This window comes from Heloderma suspectum, chromosome 1, assembly GCF_057233095.1.
Source record: "Heloderma suspectum isolate Gila_16-S chromosome 1, 16-S_ref, whole genome shotgun sequence".
Classification (NCBI taxonomy): Eukaryota; Metazoa; Chordata; class Lepidosauria; order Squamata; family Helodermatidae; genus Heloderma; species Heloderma suspectum.
Window position 1 is genome coordinate 168,156,600 of NC_139458.1, and position 24,381 is coordinate 168,180,980.

Genomic DNA, 24,381 nt, shown 5'->3' on the forward strand with positions numbered 1-24,381 from the left:
CCCACCTTGCCCCTGGCCGAAATTCAGGCCGGGGAGAAGTGCCCCATCTCCCCGGCCGCGAACTTCAACAGAAAAGTAAAAAAACCAAAAAAAAAAATGCCCCGTGATAGGCTACGTAACGATTTACGTAGCCTATCACGGCTAGATCTGCAAAGTCAGCCATGTTAGGCTACGTTAATCGTCACGTAGCCTATCATGGGTGACTTAAAAAAAAAGCACGTACGCAAATGGCGGCCCCCATAGGGAGCCGCCATTCGCGTTCCTTATTTGGTCCCTGTAGTCTACGTAAAGATTTACGTAGACTACGGCGAAAATAAGGGCAACGTTATTTGCGTTGTCCTTATTTTCTCCGTAGTCTACGTAAATCTTTACGTAGACTACAGGGACCAAGTAAGGAACGCGAATGGCGGCTCCCTATGGGGGCCGCCATTAGCCGTACGTGCTTTTTTTTTTTTAAGTCACCCGTGATAGGCTACGTGATAGGGGTGCATGAAATCCACTTACCTGGTCTCGCAGCTTGCTTCGCGGTGGGGGGGAGGCGCTTCGCTGCTCCCCCCGAAGTTCAGGCCAGGTTGGAGGCTTCCCACCTCGCCCGGCAGAAATTTAGGCTGTGGGGGAGGCTTCCCACCTCACCCGGCCGAAATTCAGGCCGGGGAGGAGGCGCCTCGCCTCGCCTGGCCGCGAAATAAAAAGTAAAAAAAAAAACCACGCCCCCGTGATAGGCTACGTGATGATTTACGTAGCCTATCACGGCTGACTTTGCAGATCTAGCCGTGATAGGCTACGTTAATCATTACGTAGCCTATCACAGGGGCGTTTTGTTTTTTGTTTTTACTTTTCTTGTAATGGCGGCGGCGGCAGCCGGTCGAAAGACCAGCTGCCGCCCCCGCCCCTGACGAAGACCTGTCGAACCGCCACCGGGACCCGCCGCCGGGAGGGACATTCGTGAAAGGTAAGTCCCATCCCGGGGGGGGGCGGGGGGCGGGCGGGCGGGCGGGGGGGCAGAGAATTTCTCCCCGAACAGCCTTCGGAGGACCGAATGCGTTGGCACTCGGCCCCCCAAAGTTTCAGGGAGAAATTCTCCCCCATCTCTACTCCAGAGGCAGCAGCTCTGGAGGCTGGTCTCCTGGCCAGCTGCGGCCAGCCTGCTGCAGCTGACATTGGCGGCCTTGCAGCTTTGATAGGCTACATAAGTATATACGTAGCCTATCACGGCTAACCCCCCGCCCCCAAAAACAAAAAACCAGCGTACACAAATGGCGGCGGCTACGGCGGCCGCCATTTGTGTTCCTTATTTTTCACTGTTCTAGCCTACGTAAATATTTACGTAATATTTATATTACAGCGAAAAAAGGGGAATGCAAATAGCGTAGTGGGCGCTATTTGCGTTCCTTTTTTTTCCCGCCTTTCTAGCCTACGTAAATATTTATGTAAGCTATTACGGCTAGGGATGGCGGAGAATTCCACCACGGATTTCAGTGAGGCCGAATGCACTGGCATTCACCCCCCCCGAAATCTGTGGCAGAACGGCCTGCCGCCCCCCCGTGGATCCCCCCCGGGATGAGACTTACCTGGGGCGGATGTTCCAGATGGCGGCGGCTCCGGAGGCGGCAGCTCCGGTGGTGGCTGGTCTTTTGACTGGCTGCAGCGGCCGCCATTTGCAGTCTGGTCTTTTTTTTTTTTTTTTACCCAGACGTGATAGGCTACGTAAAGACTTGCATAGCCTATCACGTCTGGGTAAAACAAAAACCGGCGTACGCAAATGGCAGCAGCTACGGCGGCTGCCATTTGCGTTCCTTATTTTTCACCATTTTAGTCTCCGTAAATATTTATGTAGACTATTACGGTGAAAAAAAAAGGTACGTAGTAGTAAAAATTTACATAGTGGGCGCTATTTGCATTCCTTTTTTATTCGCCATTTAGCCTATGTAAATATTTACGTAGGCTAAAACGGCAAATAAAAAAGGAATGCAAAATACATAGTAATATTTGCATAGACTAAAATGGCAAAAAATAAGAACGCAAATGGCGGCCGCTGTAGCCGCCGCCATTTGCGTACGCTGTTTTTTGTTGTTTTTTTAACCAGAGGTGATAGGCTACGTAAAGACTTACGTAGCCTATCATGGCTTCCTGGCTGGATGCAAATGGCAGCTGCTACGGCGGCCGCCATTTGTTTCCACATCAGCTAGTTCACGGCCGGAAATCCGGCTGCAGACGGCCCTGGCCTGGCCGGCTGCTCCGCGGAGCCGCCACGGAGCAGAGCCAGCCGTCGAGGATTCTGGGGGGGAGGACCATATTGCCTCCCCCCCATCGAGGATTCTGGGGGGAGGGATGGAGAGCCTCCCCCCCACCACGAACAGAATCCGCGAAAAGGTAAGTGACTTTCGTACATCCCTAGCGTACGCTGTTGTTGTTTTTGCCAAATAATTACGTAGCCTATCACGGTTTGCCTGGCTGGATGCAAATGGTGGCTGCTATGGCGGCCGCCATTTGCATCTGCAGCAGCCCGTCCATGGCCAGAACTCTGGCTGTGGATGGACCTGGCCGGCTGCGGAGCGGAGCCAGCCGGGCAGGATTCCGGGGGGGAGGATCGGATCACCTCCCCCCCATCGAGGATTCTGGGGGGAGGGACAGAGTGCCTCCCCCCCCCACTGCGAACACAATCTGTGAAAAGGTAAGTGACTTTCGTACATCCCTAGACAGAGAACAATGTTTCTCACTGGTTAATTCTTTTCATTTCTGATGCCTTGCATATAGATATCATTGACTTTGGTTTGCTTCCTCAGTATTTTTTCCATATATGACAATGTGGGGAAAACTTGTCTTAGGAGACCTCTGCATACTGTCCCCGCTATGGGCATGATCAAGGTAAATTAAGCACATTAAGTCCTACCAGTTTCCTGTTGAAATCAGGGAGACACAATACATTCCTCAGTGTGTTGTTGTCTCAGAAGAACATGTTTCACTTTGGCTTTATTGCTTCCTATATGTTGTCTTTGAATCATTGGCAGAGTGTCATTTATTCAGCCCAGAGAATGATGGGAGGTCATTTTCTTTAATTCTGGATTGAGAAAATAACATTTTGCTATGCTATATGTAAAACATATAATTAAGAGTGCAAATATTTAAGTGACAATATAAATGATGTAGACCTGAATCGTTTAGCTACAGAAGTTGTAGCATGAATATGAGTGCCAGATCTGTAAGAGCATTAAAAGATATGGGGAGAAAAAGATAAATGGAACTAATTTATTTTGTATTTACACTCTTCTCCTTGCAGTAATACTAAAGTTCTATCCAAAATCTAAACGGGAAGTCTAAGATCTTAGAAGTTCTCCCAACAGCATCAGCAAATCATTCTTGTTTACCCTACATGCTAATAAAACAGGAGCATGACACTCCTGAAAACAAGATTGCAAAATACAGAAAATGTGGTCTGACATTTTTTTTCTCCCCAAAGGAGGGACCGCCGCTAACGAAAATATTTCTTATGAAGGCTCGATTGCTTAAGATGCAGAATATTGAGAGAGAAAAACACTTTAGGACACAGCCATGTCACCAGCTGTTACTCATTCCTAATGAAATTGTTAAGTGATATTCCTCATAAATAGGTCAGAAAAACTTTTGAATCACACAGACTGTTTTATCTGTTTTCTCTGTGAAACGGTATTAAATTTAGAATGGGTAATTCATTAAGCTCATTAGCTATCACAGGGAGAGAAGAGCACTTTCTAAGATGTAGGTTTCAGGGCTTAAAATGTTAGTGCTTACAAATAAACATGAAAGCAGCATGTGCCGTAAAATATAGGATCATAATATTTAAAGTATATTTTGAGGGAGGCCCTCTGGATTAATTATGAACATTTTGTAGAGTCCGACATTTACATATAAACAGCATATATTATGGATTCTTGTTAACTGTGCTTTACTAGGGAAGAAGACAGGAAGGGTAGTTAAAAATCAGTCAGAATTTACTGATTATTTCTGTTTAGGATTAAGATAAGAAATTTCTTTATGTTTCAGTCTCAGATAGCAAATTACATTCTCCTATAAAAAATAAAGCACAATTAAAATCTACCAAAAGATAGTCATTTGTTTTGGTTGCCTAAGTAAAATGTTAAGGATGTAGCATTACCCAACCCGCCAAGCAGGTCAGTTCTTAGACAGGAGACTGGGAAACACCCTACCTGGTTTGCATGACATGACAACCCACCATGGGTGATCACCCAGGTGGGCTGTTGTGATATTGGTACCCAGCACGGTTTCCACAAGGTAGCTTATTTTTCATGAACAAGATATCCTGAGAACCCATGGTGTGTTGGTGGATTCTTTTGTTTTCAGGGTGGTTTGTTATGACATCCAAACCTGGCAGGGTGACTTCATCATGGTTAAGGATGTACAAAACACTTACCTGGTTTCGTTCAGGGACATCCGCAGTGGGGGGGAGGCGCTCCGTCCCTCCCCCCGAAATCCTCGACAGTGGGGGAGGTGATCTGTTCCTCCCCCCCCGAATCCTGCCTGGCCGGCTCCGCTCTGCGGCCAGGCCGTGGAGCTGCCAGCCGGGCCAACCTGCAACAGGGCCTCCAGCCGCTGCCGGGATGCTGCGGACGCAAATGGCGTCCTGAGTAGGGGACGCCATTTGCGTCCCTATGGTAGCCCGTCATAGGCTACGTAAATATTTACATAGCCTATCACGGCTAAAGCGGGGACACAAATGGCGTCCCCTACGCCATTTGCGTTCCCGCTTCAGCCATCATAGGCTACGTAAATATTTACGTAGCCTATCATGGAGACAACGGGAACGCAAATGGCGTAGGGGATGCCATTTGCATCCCTGCTTTAGCTGTGGTAGGCTACGTAAATATTTATGTAGCCTATCATGGCCTACCATAGGGACGCAAATGGCGTCCCCTACTCAGGACGCCATTTGCATCTGCAGCAGCCGCCGCAGCCATCGCCAAAGCCTGAGCCGGAGCCGCAGCCAGGTAGGCTCCATTTCACGGGGCTTTCACAGGGTTGTGGGGCGGGTTGCTCCTTTCCGCCACGGATTCTGGGCGGCCAAATTCACTGGAATTTGGCCTCCCTGGGATCCGTGGCGGAATTCTCTAACATCCCTAATCTGTTCATGGTTGTCGGGAACAGCTGAAGAGCCACCCAGCAAGAGCAGTGAAAACCCCTGCTGCTCCTTGTGATCTTGCTAGTGCCGCTACTTCATCCCTTGTCAGTGCTCTCTGCCCCATGCGCCTAAAAATCAAGAAGAAGGGATGCTGGAGAGTGTCCTGAATTTGTTCACAACCTTTTCAAAAAATATTTTTTAATGTTAGGTCTTGCGCAAGTGCGCAGATGGGAAAGTCCACCACTATGAAATGTGTATAATTTTCCCCTCAGCTTTACTGTTGTACACATGAAATGTGTGTATCTGTAGTGAACTGCCTCACCGCTCTACCATGGAATTTGTGTAATTTCCCCTCAGCTTTACTGCTCTGCCCTGAAATTTGCATATGTTAACAGATCCCCCTCACAGCTCTGCCTTGAAATTTGTGTATGTTTACCAGTGCACCTCACTTCTGTGTATCCCACATGGATATCTGACAGCCAACAATGGAGACCAGTGGAGGAAAGTAACAAGCATGAAGGGCAGGGGGATTGCTGGAAGCAACCAACCACTGCAGGAGAAGGATCTTTTGGGGTGGGTGTGCTTAATTCAGGGTGAAGGGACCTTTTTTTTTTAAGGTGTTTGCTAGCAAGGGAAGCACTGAAGGGCAGGATGAAATTGACAAGGACATTGACAAGAGAGGATATCTGTATGTTTGACAATCTTGTGCTCTTGCGCATTTGCTCAAGACCTTGAAAAAAGAAGTCGGAAAAAAATGCAAACATCACATTCATAAGGGCTCAGAAAATTAATTCAATTTGGTGATCTGATATGGGGGTAGGTGGATGGGGGGAGTTTCCCTCAGGACTGGCAACCCTGGTGGACCAGTTGTAGAAAGTGTGCTGACACAGGGACTGATAAAATGAGGAGTTCTGCCTCAAAGGTGTCTGGGATACATGCTGGGAACCAGCGGGGGGACTGAGGGGGACTGAAGTAGGAAACAAGCCAAGGAAAGCCAGAGAACGCTCAATCGTCTGTTGGGTTAGCGAGTGAACAACCTACCCATGGTGTCTTATTCTCAGGGTGGATTAGTGAGATGTGGTTTATTAAACCTAGTCTTACCGGAACTTGTTTCTTTTAAAATGTTGTAATGTTTTAACATAGTGTTTTATTCTTTTATCCTTTCTCTTCACTGCTATGAAGTCTTTTGATGTGGAGTGGTATATAAATACTGTAAATAAAAATAAATACATACAGTACATACATACATACATACATACATGTGGGAACTCACCCATTACGTAACCTACTTTGAGTTTCACCATGAACGAAAGATGGAATATACATGTAATAAATAAATAAACAGCTAAACACCTGAGTTTCTTATGTCTTTCGTTACATTTGTTACATTTTTTTACTTGTTGTAAGCTGTCTTAGGGGGGCTTCTGTCCTGAAAGGTGGCCAAGAAATATTTTAAATAAATAAATAATTTCAAAGTCACATTTTAACATCTATAATTGGATAGGTGTACTTCTGCCAAAGACAGGTTTTAATGTTTTATTCCATCTGCATATAGAAGGAAAGTGCTAAATTAAGGGTTGACTGTTGCCACCAATAACTTCTGTGGAAAATAAAATGTGGCCCATACAGAAGGACTGTTTCAAAACCCACTAAATAAACAGGTGCTTTAGAAGCGTCACATGTCTTTCAGTTTTGGGGGACTGCCTCCATGTTAACTTCAAAAGCCATATATGTGAATGGAATTTGGAGAGAGAGATTTCTTTATTGCATTAGTGGCAGATAGCACAAAAACAACTACTCCAAGTCAGGACAAAAACGCTGCTAGAGACCTGGTGGTGGTGATCCAGCCGAGGCCCTAGTCTCACTGTGTAACAGTGAGATGTGGAAGGCCATTGACTTGAATGCACCTGAGTGCCCTCTCCGGCTCTGTGGAGCCTGGTCTACTCCCTGGTATACTGGGCAGCTGCGGACAGTCAGTGAAACAGGCTGGATGTTGGCTAGAGTGCAAATGGTTTAAGACTTGAAGGGAAGACAACTGAGCACACTCTAGAGCACATAATTGTGCCTATTGTGTGGCAGTGTGGGCAGCAAAGGAGGCTTATTTTCTGCCTCCATTGCGTCCTCGAGTAGCTGTCCAGCAGAGCTGTTCTGGGTGGTCCGGGGGCTGTTAACATCCTCCCTAGCAAGTGGGGCCCTGGCTGTCTCGAGGACCGACTGTAACCTTTTTGCATTGCACTTTGAGGAGAAAATTGCTTGTTTCCACAGTGAACTTGATGCTGTTGGTGGTGCAGTTCCAGTTGAGGTGTCTGATGCCACCATCTGCTCATTTTTGTAGGGATGTATGAAAGTCACTTACCTGGTCCCGCAGCTTGCTTCGCAGTGGGGGGGGAGGCGCCCCGCCTCGCCCGGCCGAAATTCAGGCCGGGGGGGAGGCACCCCGTCTCCCTGGCCGCAAAATAAAAAAGTGAATTAAAAACACACACACACACACACCCATGATTTACGTAGCCTATCACGGCTAGATTTCCAAAGTCAGCCATCATAGGCTACGTAAATTGTTACGTAGCCTATCACGGGTGACTTTGGGAAAAAAAAAAGTGCATACGCAAATGGCGGCGCCCATGGGCGCCGTCATTTGCGTTCTTTATTTGGGCCCGGGTAGTCTACGTAAAGATTTACGTAGACTACGGCGAATATAAGGGCAACGCAAATAGCTCTGCTGGACAGCTACTTGAGGATGCAATGGAGGCAGAAAATAAGCCTTATTGAATTAGAAGAAGCTGTGCAAGTCCTGGATCAGTGCCCAGACTGGATGGGTTAGATGAGGGCCAATGAACTGAAGCTGAATCCTGAAAAGATGGAAGACCTGTGGGTGAGTGGTTCCTGGGTCCAGGAGATAGGCTCATTGCCTGTTCTGGATGTACTCCCTCTGAAAGATCAGGTTTGTACTGTGGGGGTATTCCTAGGGACATCACTGTCACTGGAGGCCCAAGTGGCTATGGTAGCTTGGAGTGCCTTTTACCGGCTTCAGCTGGTTCGCCAACTACAGCCTCTCCTATACAGGGATAGCTTGGTCACAATGGTGCAGGCACTAGTAACCTCAAGACTCGATTACTGCAATACAGTCTGTGTGGGGCTGACCTTAAGGCTGTTCCGGAAGGTGGAGCTAGTGGAGGACGCAGCAGGTCGGCTCTTGTCAGGAGCTGCCCCTTTCCAGCATGTAACTCCTTTGCTGAGGGAACTGCACTCGCTGCCTATTCGCCACTGGGCCAGGTTTAAGGTTTTAGCACTTGTGTACAAAGTCCTAAACAACTCGTGGACCAGGATACCTGAGAGAGCACCTTCTCCCTTACCAACCTTCCCAGTCACTGAGATCATCGGAGGGCTTGCTCCTGGTGGTTCCACATGGACCTATTGGAGTCCACCAAGGGAAGAGCCATCAGCGTGGCAGCCCCCTTTCTTTGGAATTCCCTGCCCTTGGAGGTCAGACAGGCACTAACTCTGTGTTGTTTCCAGCGCCTCCTGAAAACAGTTCTGTTCCAGGAAGCATTCCTTAAATGAGCAGCCACAGTTTTAATTGGAATTCTGTTTTTAATATAGTGTTTTAATCTTTTTTTAAAACTATTGTACCTCTTATGTTCACCACTCCGGAATGTGTTTTAGATTTTTTTTTTACTATTGTACCTCTTATGTTCACCACTCCGGAATCTGTTTAGATGGGGAGTGGTATACAAATGTTGTAAATAAATAAACACACCATCACATTATATCCTGGATCATAGTAGAAATGAACCCCAAAGACAATAAAAAGAATACCCACCCCAGTAAGGATGAACAAATTACAACTTAAGATTTGCAATTTTGCAGTCCCCCGCCCCCACCATCCCCCAGAATTTATATGTCTTAATGTTGACATAGTTTATAATTTCAATTTGAATTACCAACATGAGGAGTAGGACTGAGATGTGAAAGGTTCTTGGGGGAAAGTTTCTGGTCATAAAACAGGAAAATACTTAAAATATCTGGGGATCCCACCGATACAATTTTTTACAGAAATAGAACACTAACAGTGCTTGCGTTGCCACTCTTCATAATTCTCTGGCTCGGAATACAGACTTTGAGAGTTTATAAGGCTCATCTCCAATAGTTCTACCTCTCAGGATGGTAATACAAGCCTACCCCTCTCCTCCAAACTCATCTGCCCACTTACCACTCCCTCTCCCCTTTCCTGGCTGCTGCAACTGCTACAGTGGTTGTGACAAAAGCAAGTAAGTCCTTCCTCTCTTCTCTCCCTCCCTCCCTTGGCACGAAAGGGTTCCTACTATGTCAGAGAGCCCCACATAGGCACCCTTTGGGAAAACTCAGTTTTCCAGGGTGCCTGGCATGTGTGTCTCACCCTAGTAGTAATCTATATGTGTGTGTGAAGAGATGGAGGGAAGGAAGGAAGGAAGGAAGGAAGGAAGGAAGGAAGACCCCATCTGCAGCTACCACGGCAGCCAGGTATCTGGAGGACAAAGAAACCTACTGCAATAGCCAGGTATCAAAGTGGAGGGGGACTGGGAAGATATGAGGGGTAACAGGGTTAGGAATGAGAAGTTCTACTTCTTCCATGTTCTTGATTATGTTATTGGGAGAGCAACAGCACCCCAAAGAGCTTGTAACTGAGCTTGGAAATAGCCCAGCTTTTTCCGACTTTTTTTTAATAGCTCCCTTAGGCAAGCCTACTTATGATGAGCCCAGAGCGGCATGCCCTTCTCTACACAATACTGACAACCTTACAAGATTGTTGTCTGGCTTACTGTATGAGAAGCCTTCTGAACACTCTAAAGCTCTGTATAAATGTTCAATATTAATGATCATGTAACTATTTTATTAGCATACAGATTTATAGTACTTAGTGCATTGCAAGCTGTATATGTTCTGTCAAGTTATTTTCCATCTATTCTTCTCTGTTGAGCATTGTTTGATTTGATATGAGCAGCTTCTGACTTGTAAATTGATATATTTTCAGATATCCCGTCATAGAAGAAATCATTCCCAACATAATTTAACACTTCCTGAATTCATTAGCCCACTGGAGCAAACGGTAAGCAATTGTATTACAGAATTTTTGTTTTACTAATGTAGTTCTTTACTTTAGATTTCATTAATCAAAATGTAATGCATGTTTTTGAAGGATAAGTACTTATAGCTGCAGATGCCTCAATATATTAATAAGGTAGAGAGAACTAAAGATTTGGGGGAAGGTTGGTTAAACAGTGAAAATAATAATTTTGAAAGCTACAAGCCATTGTAGCGGATGATACACAATTTCAATTACCCATTAAGTCAAGAGAATTAAAGCCAGGATTTCTCCCCCATCCCTACTCCATACAGATATTACGCTCAGAAAGTATGAGAACAGATCATGTCTACCATATCACCACACTAATGTATGAATTGGGCCAAGCAAGCCCTTGTAAACAACAGCGCTCCATATATGCACAGAATGGTACCCTCAGTCCTGCAAGAAATAATTATTTGATGGTTCTAATTGCCAGCCCTTGATTCTAGACTACAGTCCTTCAATAAAGCAATGCCCCACTGGTCTCAGTAATACTTCTGAATAGCTTTCCGTACCCACTTCATATTTTTTCTTGCCATTATGTAAAATACACAATCACACAGAGAGATATCGCACTGCAGAGTCATGTATATGGCATGAAGTATGAGCAAATATAGGGGCCGTGGTGGCTTAGTGGTTAAGACGCTGAATTGCAGACCGGAAGGTCGGCAGGACAGCAGTTCGAGACCCGAGTGCTGCGTGATGGAGTGAGCTCCCGTCTTCAGTCCCAGCTTCTGCCAACCTAGCAGTTCGAAAGCAAGAAATTGCAAGTAGATAAATGGGTACCGCTTTGGCGGGAAAGGTAACAGCATTCCATGCACCTCGGTGTTCAGTCATGCCGGCCACATGACCACGGAAGCGTCTTCGGACAGCGCTGGCTCTTCGGCTTAGAAATGGAGATGAGCACCACACCCTAGAGTCGGACACGACTGGTTGGGGACACCTTTACCTTTTTTTTTAATGAGCAAATATAAAGTAATGAAAATATGCTAGTTCATCCCTTTTCTAAAATTTAGAATCTAAACAGATTCCTTGCATCTTCTGCCTTATTTCATTTTTGTTCATAGTTACTTCTCCCTCAACTTTTCCTCAGCTGGGAAGGTGCAGGAAGGACAGCACTAAGAACAAACAAATGATGGATATTTATTGAGGCAGAAAAGATAGCAAGTGCTGTACGGACTTTTCATGTTCAGTAACCTCCTGTCATCCATCTATGGAAGGACTGAAAGGATAACCTGAATTCTCTTGGAAGGACTGTGATGAAAATATTTTAACAGATGAACACTAATGCAGCAACACACTTGTCTGTCTATGGCCAGGTTCGGATGCAATGTTCCAATCTCCGAACCCTAGTCTTGTGCCATGGCCTGGGTCCGAAGGGGAGGATTGGGGGAAGGGAGGATGATCCTATGGTCCAATTCCTCCCCACTGTTACATCTCTGCCAGCCCGGTGTTGCAATTTCTGGTTGTTGTCTGTTTCCATTGGAATAAACTATTTAGGTTAGGGGGGGGGAAATGTCCAAAAATGGGATCTGTTTCAGAGAAACTAATCTGAAGCTTGGATGGTAAACAGAAGCCTCCTCCAACTCAGATTTTAGCCAGGGGAAAATAACTTCCTTGTACATATCCTGGCAAGAGCAGTGTGCATATGTAAGGTACAGAATGGGAAGAGGAAAAGGCCAGATGTTTGCTATAACCTTGGTGCCATGGGGTGGGGGAAGGCTGAGTGAGTTATGTGATCATAATCAAAACATCCCTTGCAATTGGTGCATGGAGTAACAATCAGAGTCTGAGAAAGAGGTGTTTTGTGGTGATACGTGTTTTTCCTTCAGTATTCAGTGCTGAAAACATGGTCCCAGAGGTTTGAATAGTATGTGTGAACCCATGCGTCAGTACCTATGCAATATTACAAGGACTTCAAAATTTTCAGGGGCTCATGAAGAATGCGTATTATGTAGCATATGTGTTGCCCAACATGTTCCCAAATCTCAGCTGTTCGTGAAAATGCAGAGTATGTTCCTGATACTGTTGCATACGTTTTTGTGTTTATATTTAAAAATTTGGCTCACATGCTAACAAAAACAAACAATATTATATATGAATTTTTTATAGACTGTTGCTTGCATGTTTTAATTTAAACGTGTCTTTTAAAGTGTAATAACATATTTTATTGCTACATATAGCCTTTTATGAAGTTGTGCAACAGTGTAGTAAAATCCAGATTTTCTAAGCCAATCCTTCATCATGACTTGTGAACTACCAAGTCAAATGCAGTCCATAAGCCCAGTGTTGTAGACTGCTGACAAGTTCCTTGTTGTAGCAGTTCCAGGAAGCAGAAAAAGATAGGTTATATTACAGCCTTGGTGAACATACATAGCTGGTGGCTGCATTTATCTTGAGGACTGAGATGAGCTGGTAGTCCAACCAATGAGGTATCAGTTGCAGTATCTTGTCTCAGACATTTTTCATTTGTGGTGTCTGTGCAGTCCCACATAAGGGTTCTGCTAGGCTCATGTTCAAGGGGGAATGGCCCCCCGTTCCCACTCAGATCCTTCTTGACTGTCACAATAGTTTCATTGGACAGAAGTTTCGCTGTTGTTATTCCCTCACAGGAAAGTGAAAAGCTAGACCTTTTATTCCTTTTCTCTTCTTCTCCCATTCTCTGTTGTTTCTTCTTTATGGTTGCTTTGGGACTGGTGCATGTCCAATGGCATTGCTCCTACAGTGGTTGCCTTTGTGGGTGAGAATGACGACATGGCAGACCGGCTCAGTCAGATGGGTTGCTGTACCCATGAATGGAATCTGGCCGATCGGGGATCCAACACCTGTTTCGCTTCTGGGAGTCACCAGAAATAAATGCCTTTGCCACCTCTACTAATAAGCAGTGCCGCTGGTTCTACAGCCAAGCATCTCTACAAGTTTTCACACTGATAGTGAGGACAGTCACAAGGATAACACAAGGTAGAGTGTGCGTGCCCCATGGTGGTCAAGGCAGCTGTGGTTTATGCCTCTTCTCCCACTCTCCTGATATGACTATACCATCTGCTGAAGGCTTCAAGCCTTCTCTCTCAGGATCAAGGGCAGGTTGTCTATCCTGATGACTACAATCTTAAACAGATGATGTGGTTGATTTGGTCCTGCTGTGGTCTGCTGATGAGGTAGAACAGGTCCTAGAAGTGCCATGCAAGCCATGAACATGGGCTTCCTTCTGAGCCAAGTGGTCCTGCTTCTCTAGGCTCGCAGCACAGAGTGGGCTTGAAGCAGTGTCCTGCCCACTGTCTGACATTCTATGCTTCTTGTTTTCACTCCAGATACATTTATCCAGTGGCTATTTCTGCTTTTCATTGTCCTGTGGATGATTATACATAGTTTGTTACACCCATTGGTGATATGGTGCATGATGTTGAACCTCTACCATTCTGTCTGAGCCCCTGCACCACAGTGGAGTCTCTTGGAGTTTGATTGCAAACCATTAGCTACTTTTGATCTCAGGCTGCTTACCTTCAGAGTGGCCTTCATGGTGGCTATCACTACACCTGAAGAGATGGAAAGCTTTCTGCTCTTTGTTTTGATCTTCCCTATCTCATCTTGCATTGAAATAGGGCGGTACTCAAGCTGCACTGATCTTTTCTGTCAAAGGTAGTGTTTGACACTCCATCTTAACCAGGACATTGTCCTTCCAGTGTTCTATCCAAAATCCCAATTGAGCCTGGATTGTTTGCTGCATGCGCTGGATGTATGGCAAGCTGGACCTTTTTAATTGATAAAATGGCTAGTTTCCATCCGGACCCTTATCACCATGTGCTACCATCAAGGGTCCTTGAAAGGCTTGCTAGTGTCGATCTAGCATTCTTTGCACATTGGATCTCAACTACCAACAACTTTTGCTATGAGCTCACTTGACTTTCGATTCTTTTGGGAATCCACATGCGCTCCATAAGGGTTGTTGCTTCATCCATAGTATTCCACAGGGTATCAGTTACCCTGATCTCCATTCAGTCTCAGACTATATCATGCTGCTATTTGGTCACAACCACAGCTTGCTGTTGTGGTTCTTCATATGGTCTTCTACACCACTGCAGGTGTCCCTACTGAATTCCTCTTGCTCTGGTGCTTCTAGGTCTGTCAAGGAACTGAGCGGGAAGGTGTGCCCATGCCCCCTTTAGCCTGCTCTCTGAAATCTTTTATTGCCTAGCTCTAGAATTTTGTTATGTGCAGGTGCAGAACCCATACATGTGAGTTTATGGGTGATCACTCAACCTGTTCGTCTTAGTATTAGTGCTACAGAGGAACAAGAGCTTAAGAATTCACAATAACGGAGAGCTGAATAGCTACAATCTCCTAGCTTTTCTTCGGAAGTGAGTGAGTGAGTGGGAAGATAGTATCAGGTTGTAAAAATAATAATCTAGGATTGCAGATATAACCTGTACTCTCACATCTATGCTAGGCAATTATCTAGACAGACAGCTTGCCAGGCAGAAACTTGCATCACCTGCAAGTCATCTTGCAGGTGATACAAGAGAGGATTTCTTAAGTCCTCTCACTTCTTATGTAGTTGAAACTTTGAAACTAGTATATTTATTGCAGTGGCTATTTACTGCAAGCTTGAGGCCCTCAGAATACTCCCCCCCCCCAGCTTGCCCATGCAGCTGCACCACTGCTCTGTGCTGAGCAGCCACTACTTCAACCTTCCCACAGTGCTTTAAAACGTCTTAAGATACCATCGCCCCTTGGCAATGTGGGAAATTTTGAATTGTGTCTTGTAGCTACCTGCCTTGTTGGTGCCCCAGGGCAGGCCATAGCGCTAGCGGGCCCTGCTGGGACACATGGATCACTGCAGCTGCCCTCGGATGCCTGGTGCTGACACCAGCCCTGGCTGGCAGTGCCCTTCATTGATACCTTTCCTTGCAACATTTCGATCTTCATGGGCATTCATGTTTCAGTCTTTGGAACTAGTCAGATACCTCATAACACCTGGTGGAACTGCCGACCACAGAATGTCTAGGACATATATTAAGTATATGTCTAGGATGTATATTTGAGAGAGCGCTTTCTCCCTCATCAACCTGCCCTGTCACTGAGGCCATCGGATGGGATGCTCCTGGTGGTTCCATACGGACCTATGACCCAGCTGGAGTCCACCCTGAGTACTGCCTTCAGCGTGGCAACACCCTTTCAGTGGAACTTCCTGCCTCTAAAGGTAAGGCAGGCACCAACATTGTGTTGTTTTTGGTGCCGGTTGAAGATACGTATTTCAACAAACCTTCCTCAATTGAACAGCCACAGTTTTTTATTGGAATTCTGTTTTAAAAACTTTTAAAATGATGTTTTATTCCTTTTGACTTTCATTGTTCACCACTTCAGAATCTGTTTTGATGTGGAGCCGTATATAAATGTTGTAAATAAAAAAATGGTATAATGTGGATGCTTTATTTGGCAGTTTGATGCTCTGAAAAATGAAGATGCACAAATAAGAATTTTGCATATTCTTGTTCTTTGTTGCAGGTAATCAAAGAAGGGTGTCTTCTAAAAGCTAGAATTGCAGATGGAGGCAAGAAGCTAAGGTATGGGGGAATAACAAACCCTCTAGTATAAGAAGTGTTGAACCATTCATTATCTATTGATGGAGTAGCCATAGATCTTGACTTGTGGACCAAGCTCCATGTATCATAGTAATTTTTTCAATTGTTTTCATATGGTACATAGAATCCATGGTCCTTCCTCTGTCTTAAACCTTAGGAAAGGTGTAATATTTCTGTCTGATTAAGCTTCAGCCCAATTCAGCACACAATACACAGTTTAAGAAATTCAGGACTTCCAAAAGAAAATTCTTAATTCACAGGGAGTTGATTTTTATTTTTTAAGTGAATACATTGGAACCAGAAACAAAAACCTTACCTGATTCTGTAGAAAACACTAGATAAGGAACAAAGTTCTGTTTTCTACAGAAACAGGTAAGGTTTTTGTTCCTAGCAATTCTTTTTGAACTGGGAAGTTGCTGGATTTTAATTTCCTTAATCCTGCCTGAGTCCACCTATAAGTTTAAAGCATAGGCCAAAAAGAATTTTGTTTTGTTTTTTAAAGTCTGCTGGAAAATGTTTTGGGACAAATGCCTCATGATGTGTTTTCATAAGTTTGATAATAATAGGTGCTGTATTAGCAAGCTGTAGTTCTTGTGCCACTTCTGTTCTCAGCCTCAGGCAGAGGACTTGAAACTGGCAGTGGCAAACACATGGATCATTCTGCCCAGATCCTAATTTGAGGGGAAGGGAATTGTTGCTTTTCAAACTGGAGCTGGAAATGTCATTTGTAATTAGTGATTTCTGAGTGTGGAAAATACATCAGGGGATTTGGGGGCTGGATTAGCAGATTTTTGAGGTGAGTCAAGCACTGTAATTCTGCGTCTGGATTCACATACCTGTATTTCCTCACTTACAGATGATTCTACTATTCGCTGTCTAAGGTGATATGGTGTCATGGGAGCATATTGCCTCAGTTTTTACCTGTAGAGTGAAAAACTAGCCAACTCTCTAAAGTATTACGTCTTGATGTAGAGAACTTTTTTTAAAAAAAAAATATCAGGACACACTTTCAAACAACCAGCTCTGCAGGAGAAACTGAATTAGTATAGTCCTGTCAGAAGACTATCCCACCACAAAATGTGAACATTTGAACTGTTACAGTCACCAAAGTCATGAGTCCTCCCATGGGTCTGGGATGTCTTTGGATTGTCCTGGTAATGGTAGAGCCACTATAGCCATAATATGGATTTTACAGTTATGAAAAAGCTCTGAACATTTTCTAATATCTTAAATGCTTATTGGAACCAGAGTCCATTATTTTATGTATCTATTTATTGACATTTATTCACTATTTACACCATTTTTCTCCAAGGAAAGCTTAGGGTGGAGGCCTGTGGTTCTCTTCCCCCTTTTCCCCCACAACAACCCCATGAGACAGGTTAGGCAGAGAATGACCGGCCCAACATCTTTCACAGTTTCACAGTTGAGCAGACACTTGAACCTAGTTAGCCACTTCAGTCCCACATGGATCTTCACTCAAGACTTCATGCTATTTGATGAAGAAGTGAAATATGTCTGAAAAATGGTGCTGAGATCTGCTTATGTTATTTTTGAGTATGCTTTTGCCATGTTTTAAACTCATACGCCCACACAGTCAAGCCAAAAAACTAGGAGGTGTGGAATCTAATTATCTGTTCATGCCCATGACTGAAAAGAAATGGCTGAACTGGCATTTCCTTCTCATATGGTTAAACACTGAATAATTGGAGGTGTCATTATTGTTCTTATAAACCTTGAATTGCCCATTTCAGAACTTTTAAGTACCTGCTTCTTTAAGGACATATAGCAATGTAAACCACATTGGTCTTATAGTGTGCTGCCATCAGGTGTCCATTTGCTAGAATGCAAATACAGTGGCACAAGAAGAAAGCTATAGAAGTTGATTGCTTTCAGTTTACAAAATAGCTCAAACTTTGATGTTATATTTTATGCAGCTCTGTAGGCCAACATTTTCACCTGTGCACAAAAGGCATAGTGTACAGATGTTTTAAATCTGATTTTGCAACTTTTACTTACCCCCTTTTTAAACATCATTTTCATGTAGATTTCTGTTCTGTTCTTCTCTTCTCTTCTCTTCTCTTCTCTTCTCTTCTCTTCTCTTCTCTTCTCTTAAAAGTTACCATAGTCTCTTTTTCACCACCAAACAAACACCAAAAACAATTCATTGCTTGAAATGTATTTAATCTGTTTCAGTGGGTTCCCCTTTTTCTCAGATAGCTGTTATTGACAGTTGAATGATCTTTGCAAAGCTGTAGCTGGCTCACCTCTCCAGGTGTAGAGCTAACTTTTGCTGAACTGATTTCTCCCATTTCCAAGAATTTCAAAGGTTCTATGAATCTTTCACAGTGCTCTAGACCTGCACCATTCAACCCTTGCAGACCCAAGGGGCAACATGTGATCCACATTTTTGCCAGAGTTGCTATATGCAAAGGAGGACACAGCTCCTGTAGAAGAGGCAATCCTGGCACTTGATGCTTTTCTTATCCCTGCATGATAATCTACGCCTGCCAAAATGCCCGTTTCTACACAAGTGTTATAGATACAAGAGCCCTGCCGCCCTTTGCATCTGGTAATTCTGTTTTTCTCCTTAGCCTCTCTCTCTTAACCCCCTCCCCTCCAAAGTATATATATAGCAAAACAAATCATGGTGGTGCCACTGGTGCAACTCACCTTAGAGTAAGGTGCCAGGCACTTGTGGGACCTTACTCACCAATGCTCTAGATCAAAGGTGGGCAACTTCCAGGGGTCAGAGGGGTCAGGACCCCACCAGGGGCCACACCTCTGCCTCTACCCCACCATGCTGTCAGCAAGGAAAAATAGCCTCCTTTTAAAAGCCTAGAGCAGTGATTTGCCACTGATGTTTACCTACACAGTGGCAAGATCTAAACCTTGCATCATATCGATATGATCCCATCATGGAGATGCTATATCCCTCTTGTGCATTTATACCTCGTAGTGCTCACAATAACATCTGTTGCAGCATTTTGGATAATGCGGAATAAAAAGTGGGAAATAACACTAGAAAAGCAGTACACGGAATGTGTAATGTGCCCCAACAGTTATCAGTGCACTTCAGTACCAAAGACTAACACTACTGTAGATATTGCCAGTGACAGTGCTTTGAAGTATCCCCTTTTGCTACCATCACACAGTTGAATTTTGGTGGCAAGCTGCCACACTTGGCTTTCAGAAGGAGGCTATTTTTCCTCACTGTCACAACCACATTACCAAAGTTTGGTGGCAAATCTGGTGGCAGCAGCAGGTGGTGTGTGTGTAAAAACTGGCCAGAGGGACTGCATGTGACCCACAGACTTTCCCCTCTGCAGTGAATGAATCTCCGCTTAAAAAAAAAAATCTGATGGAAAGTTATTTTATGTGTCAGCATTTCATAAAACAAGAGGGGATCATGCTGTGATTTGCCAGTGAAACTCATACATATCAAATAGAAATATGAATGGAGGAAGTATCATGTGTACACATTTGGTAGCTGCCGAAAAGCCACTGCTCCGTGGTCCAAGCCCATGCTGCCTTAGTAACATATAAAGGCTCAGGTCCTTTGGGGTCATGACCTTACTTCCCATTCCAGCTTCAGTGGCCAGATAACGGATGCTGTGCTGGCATGGATAGCAACAGAGAAACGAACAGGATTTTCTCTTCTCCTTCCCGTGCAGTCTTCTGCACCCCCTCAAAACCTGCTCCAGAGCAGCATTTGTGGACATGCCGGGGGCTGCAGGAGGGAGAGAAATAACATCTCCTTGCTTTACTGACAGAAGCTGTTCCATCAGTGAGATGTATTAATTGGATACCACCCAAGCTCAAAAGGGTGACCACACCTTGCTTGAGCTTTGATACATTATTGACCTGGACCACAGATGATCACATTTTCAGAAGATATCACTCCCCTGCAGGAATGTATAAATTGGATCTTAAACACATCTAATATCTGAATTCTACTTCACCCTTCCTACTTGGGAAGTATTTTTATAGGATAAGTTTCATATATTTTGCATGTATTGTTAATCCTGTTTAAATTATGCACTGGATATAAAATGACTGGATTTGTAGTACAAGTCTGTCAGAGTGTCTTAACTTCACTGGCTGTAGCTGTATATTTCTATTCTGCTTTTCATTTTAAAAAAACCAATTAACAAGGTGCTGCTGTTTACAAAATGGCAACAAGCCTTCATGGGCCTTGATCCAGAAAAATATATAAGCCTTTCCACTGACTTCAGTCCAAATGCTTTATTACTCTGTTTGTTACAAGGAGGATACATGGGAGAGGCTACATTTGTAACCATGTTACTTAGAAGTAAATTCCATTCAAATCCTTTTACTACAGCCAATGGCCACAATCCAAGATAGACTTAAGCATGTTCAAACTACTTGATTCCAATGGGTGCTGGGTTGTGGTGAATCTTTCCAATAAACTTGTTACAAACTATGTTACTTTATTAATCCTTGAAATAGATTATAATTATAAGTATGTAGTTTAGATTTGAACCTGTAGGTGGCACTGTGTTATAGTGGAATAGTGTAAATACACAAGTGAAAAAAGGTGTTTTCTTTTGCCTTTACAATTAAATACCACATTTTCCCTGCTCTAAAAACACTCACTGAAAGTGCTCTTTAGACACAGAAGCAAAAGTGGAGGGTCATGACATCATCTAAAGAACCCATAAACAACCATGAGTAGGGAATGATGAGTGCACGATAAATGCCTTATGTAGAAACCCCATATCTGTTTGTGGCTTTTCCATGATAGTCAATGGCAAGCACAGAGCTTCGGATTTTTTAATCTTGCTTCAGATGTCCAAATCTCATTTTGGATTTCTGAATCTTGCTTTGGATTTGGCCCTGCCCTGCCCTGAATTGGGTGGCCTTTGAATTGTTCTGAGTCAAGTCAGAGTATTTTCTGAATTGCTTAATTGGGTTCCAATTTCCAAATGGATCTTGTGGTTGGTGCACCCTACTATTTACCTCCAAGCCATGAACTAAAACACCTGGGCAGAACATGAAGCCCAGGCATTCAATTTTGCTTGATCATGGCCCAGGCAAATCTGTGGATTTAATCTGCAGGTTTAATTTGGGAATAATTTCCAACAAGCAATACCCTTTCATGTTGCATGAGGGTACAGGCCCACATCAGTTACTGAATATTTGACTTAGACCTTACTTTAAGGGGCTGGGAAAGGATTTAGGATTTAAGTGAAATGCAGGGCTACTTCACTCGTTATGAAGAGGCATTTCACTCATTATGCAGAGGGGTTGCCACAACAGGGAACTTCTGCCAATCAGAGCTCCCTGAGAGTTTACCACTATAATGCACATGATTTCGTATGCACGTATCAGATGTTTGGGTGTAAACTTAAACATCAGATAACTTTTTTAAAAACAGTAATGTGCGAGGTAGTCCTATAACTAGTTTCTATAGCTCTTCTGATAACTCACCTCCCCCCTCTGTTTTTTCCTACATTTCTACCACCCATTTTACTATGTCCTTTTAGAAGATCCTGAGCAGTATAGTTGTCATAATTATAGTCAGAGCTCCAAACACAGTCTAAAGAAATCTGCAGTTCTTTGGCTACTACATGTGGGCTACCAAACCCGTTAGGTTAAGTTCATGGAGCTAAAATTTAATTTTTTTAAATTGAATTGTTTTGAATGTTGATAACATTCTTACTTGCATTTTTTCTGACCCTGTCCCATTTTGAAAATCAACCATGTACAGTGGTTGAAGAAGACCATAAATATGTTCCTTCCTATCTTCTTTTTTCATGCTTCTCTCCTGCCTACTTCTTTGGCCTCCAGAATGTTTGATAAATAGGTATCTCCTCTTCTGCTGCGATTCATAAATAGGTTGGAACTCTGATCTATAAAAGCGCATCTATCTTTCACAACCAATTTGTTTAACTGATCCATTCATTTTTATGTTGCTGTTTCTTCAAAGGAAAAACTGGACCTCTTCTTGGCTTGTTCTCACTGGTCGGAAAATAGAATTTTACAAAGAATCCAAGCAGCCAGCTGTGGCCAATCTGGTAAGCAGTTATCTTTCTCATGTCTCATCTTTTCAGAAATGTTATTGAATAAAAAGTTTGGCATCATCAAAAAAAATCGCAGAGCTGCTAAGCCTTAGACTTCTGAGAGCAGATGTAAGAAAATGACTCAATAAACTTTTAATCAGATGTGAGAGGAGGGGAAATAGAACTCCGCATATCTTTTATTAAGAGGTGCTTTTTGAGAATAATTGCAAAGTGAGACGGATGGTGAGTGGCTCTCCAGTAATGTGGAGGTAACGCTTTAAATTAAGGTGCCAGTTATAAATGCTTTATTCTTATTTATGAAATGATCTCTAAATGCAACTACTTCCTCAAATAATGTATTATAAAGTATGTTATAAAATGCATTAGTAATAAATGCTTAACAGATGATGCGATGAGAATCTGTTACAAAGGATATTATAGGATGTAAATTGTATTAAACCCTGTGTGTGCATCTTTAATACATGAATTTAAGTTGCTATTGAGCTTGCTATAAAGTGGCTTGCATATCATAAATAATAATAAAGTAGTTATAAATGGCACTTTAATATAGGGTGTTACCAAAGAGCAAAACACTGTAAGTTAGCAAAGTGATTTTTATCTTCATATAAATGTGACATCTTCTATATCTGCCTAACATTTCCTTATGACTCTATCTAATATAGTTAATGCACCTCAAAGCAGAATTCACCACACTTTTTAAAAAAGTGCCTCAAGGAGAGGCCACCGATTGTAGCTTTCACAGATGTGACAGATGTGTTGTACAAATAATCATGGTATGTTTCCCTTCGGTGCTAGTTAATGCAGAGATTGAGTCTCCCCTTCTCTGGACTCTAGAAAACAGAGAAATCCATAAATTTGTGACACTATAGACTGGACAGGGACAGGTTTGACAGAGCCCTATAGTGATGGCTTCACAAGGCTTGATCAAACCTGCCAAACTGTATTGGTCTGATGGGTGACCAAAAAGGTGCACTATATGACAGGAGTCACAAACAATAAATACATTTAGATATGTTAGGTGATATGGAGTCCTTCCTTTGTTTCTTTTTGTTATTAGGTTGTCTCATTGGTATTGTTAACCATAGGGCTCCTTGTCCTTTAATGGGGGGGGGGGAAGCTGAAGGGAAAAATAAATCTCTCACTCTTATATGCTACAGTGAGAAGATGGTATGTTGTTTTCGTTTCATCTCAGCCAGGTGTGGCAGTGGATGTGACTGGATGAGAACTAGTGAACTGAGGCTCAGACCAGACAAGATGGAGGCTCTGCTCGTGGGTGGTTCCTCTGTCTGGATGGTGACCTGCTCTGGATGGGGTCACACTTCCCCAGAAGGAGTAGGTGTGCAGCTTGCGGGTATTCCTGGATCCGTAATGGCATGGAGTGCCTTCTACCAGCTTCAGCTGGTAGCCCAACCAAGTGCCACCTATGTTTGGATGGGTATAGCCTGCCATCACTGCTATATGCTCTGGTAACCACTAGGTTAGATTACTGCAGTGCACTGTATATTGGGCTGCCTTTGAAGATGGTTTGGGAATTGCAGCTATTGCAGAATTCAGCAGCCAGGGAGAGGAAGAGACTGAGCAACACTCAAGAGAATTTGAAAGTGATGTGGCCATGCATCCCACAACCCACTACGCAGATCTGCCGTATGTCTAGAAAGGGAAGGGAGGAGAAAGGGAAGAAACCCTTGCCAGTACCATTCAGAACAGGCTGTCTCCCAAAAATATATCCCAAGTTTTTCTGGCAGCCTAATTTTGCTGCAAATGCAATGCAACTAGGGATGGATGAGAAATTTGCTCCATTGAGGAGGTGTTTTGTTTTTTTTTAAAGAATTTACATGATCCACGCCTACCTGAACCAAATGCTGAAATTGATGCAATTTACAGTCGGAGATCTATACGGTCCCAGGCTTGTTATGCATTCCGCGAATGAAAAAAATGCATCCAACATGCGCTAATTCGGAAAATGCATAAAAAACACTGCATACATTTCTAAAATGCATACAAGCACACTTTAGTCAATGGGGGATGTGTCCATTTGAAAAATGCGCACAAAAATATGTACATGATTTTTTCCATTAAAAAGAACAAACACGATTCACACATAACTGACATGGAATGGACTTGGAGGTGGGAAAACGAGGATGTCTGTGGAAATGGACTTGGCAGATCCATCCACCATAAGTGCAGCCTCCGTCCCTGAGCATTCCTGCTCACCAAGATCAAAGACCTGCTTGCCCTGGCCTGTTGGCAAGTTAACTTTTTGTTAAAGTGAACAGTTGATGTAGTATCATATGTATCTGGGTTCCTTTATAAGACTCACAGTATATTCTTAAATACTATCTTGCCAGTGCTCAGAATTCAAGATTGCTACCTCATGATTACAACAGTTCTGGATTCTTTAGATCAGGATCAGGAGTGGGTATCTGTGGCAGTCCAAGGGTCCAAACTGTCTCCAGGGACACCCCCCCCCCAAGATGGATATCTTCAGGAGGTGGGCCCTTCCCAAACCCCCATCTCCTTTCCGCAAACCCCCATCCC

General features: G+C 43.7%; 1 protein-coding gene across 4 annotated transcripts in view; it reads left to right on the top strand.

Moving 5' to 3' along the window:
• ARHGAP15 (Rho GTPase activating protein 15) overlaps positions 1 to 24,381 on the top strand; it is a 711,254-nt gene that overhangs the window by 65,214 nt on the left and 621,659 nt on the right. For all 4 annotated transcript variants that reach the window (XM_084809673.1, XM_084809680.1, XM_084809663.1 and 1 more), the window contains exons 3-5: positions 10,128 to 10,202; positions 15,726 to 15,784; positions 21,750 to 21,837. In XM_084809673.1, the coding sequence (XP_084665799.1) occupies positions 10,128 to 10,202; positions 15,726 to 15,784; positions 21,750 to 21,837 (222 nt within the window). The remainder of the gene's footprint in view (positions 1 to 10,127; positions 10,203 to 15,725; positions 15,785 to 21,749; positions 21,838 to 24,381) is intronic.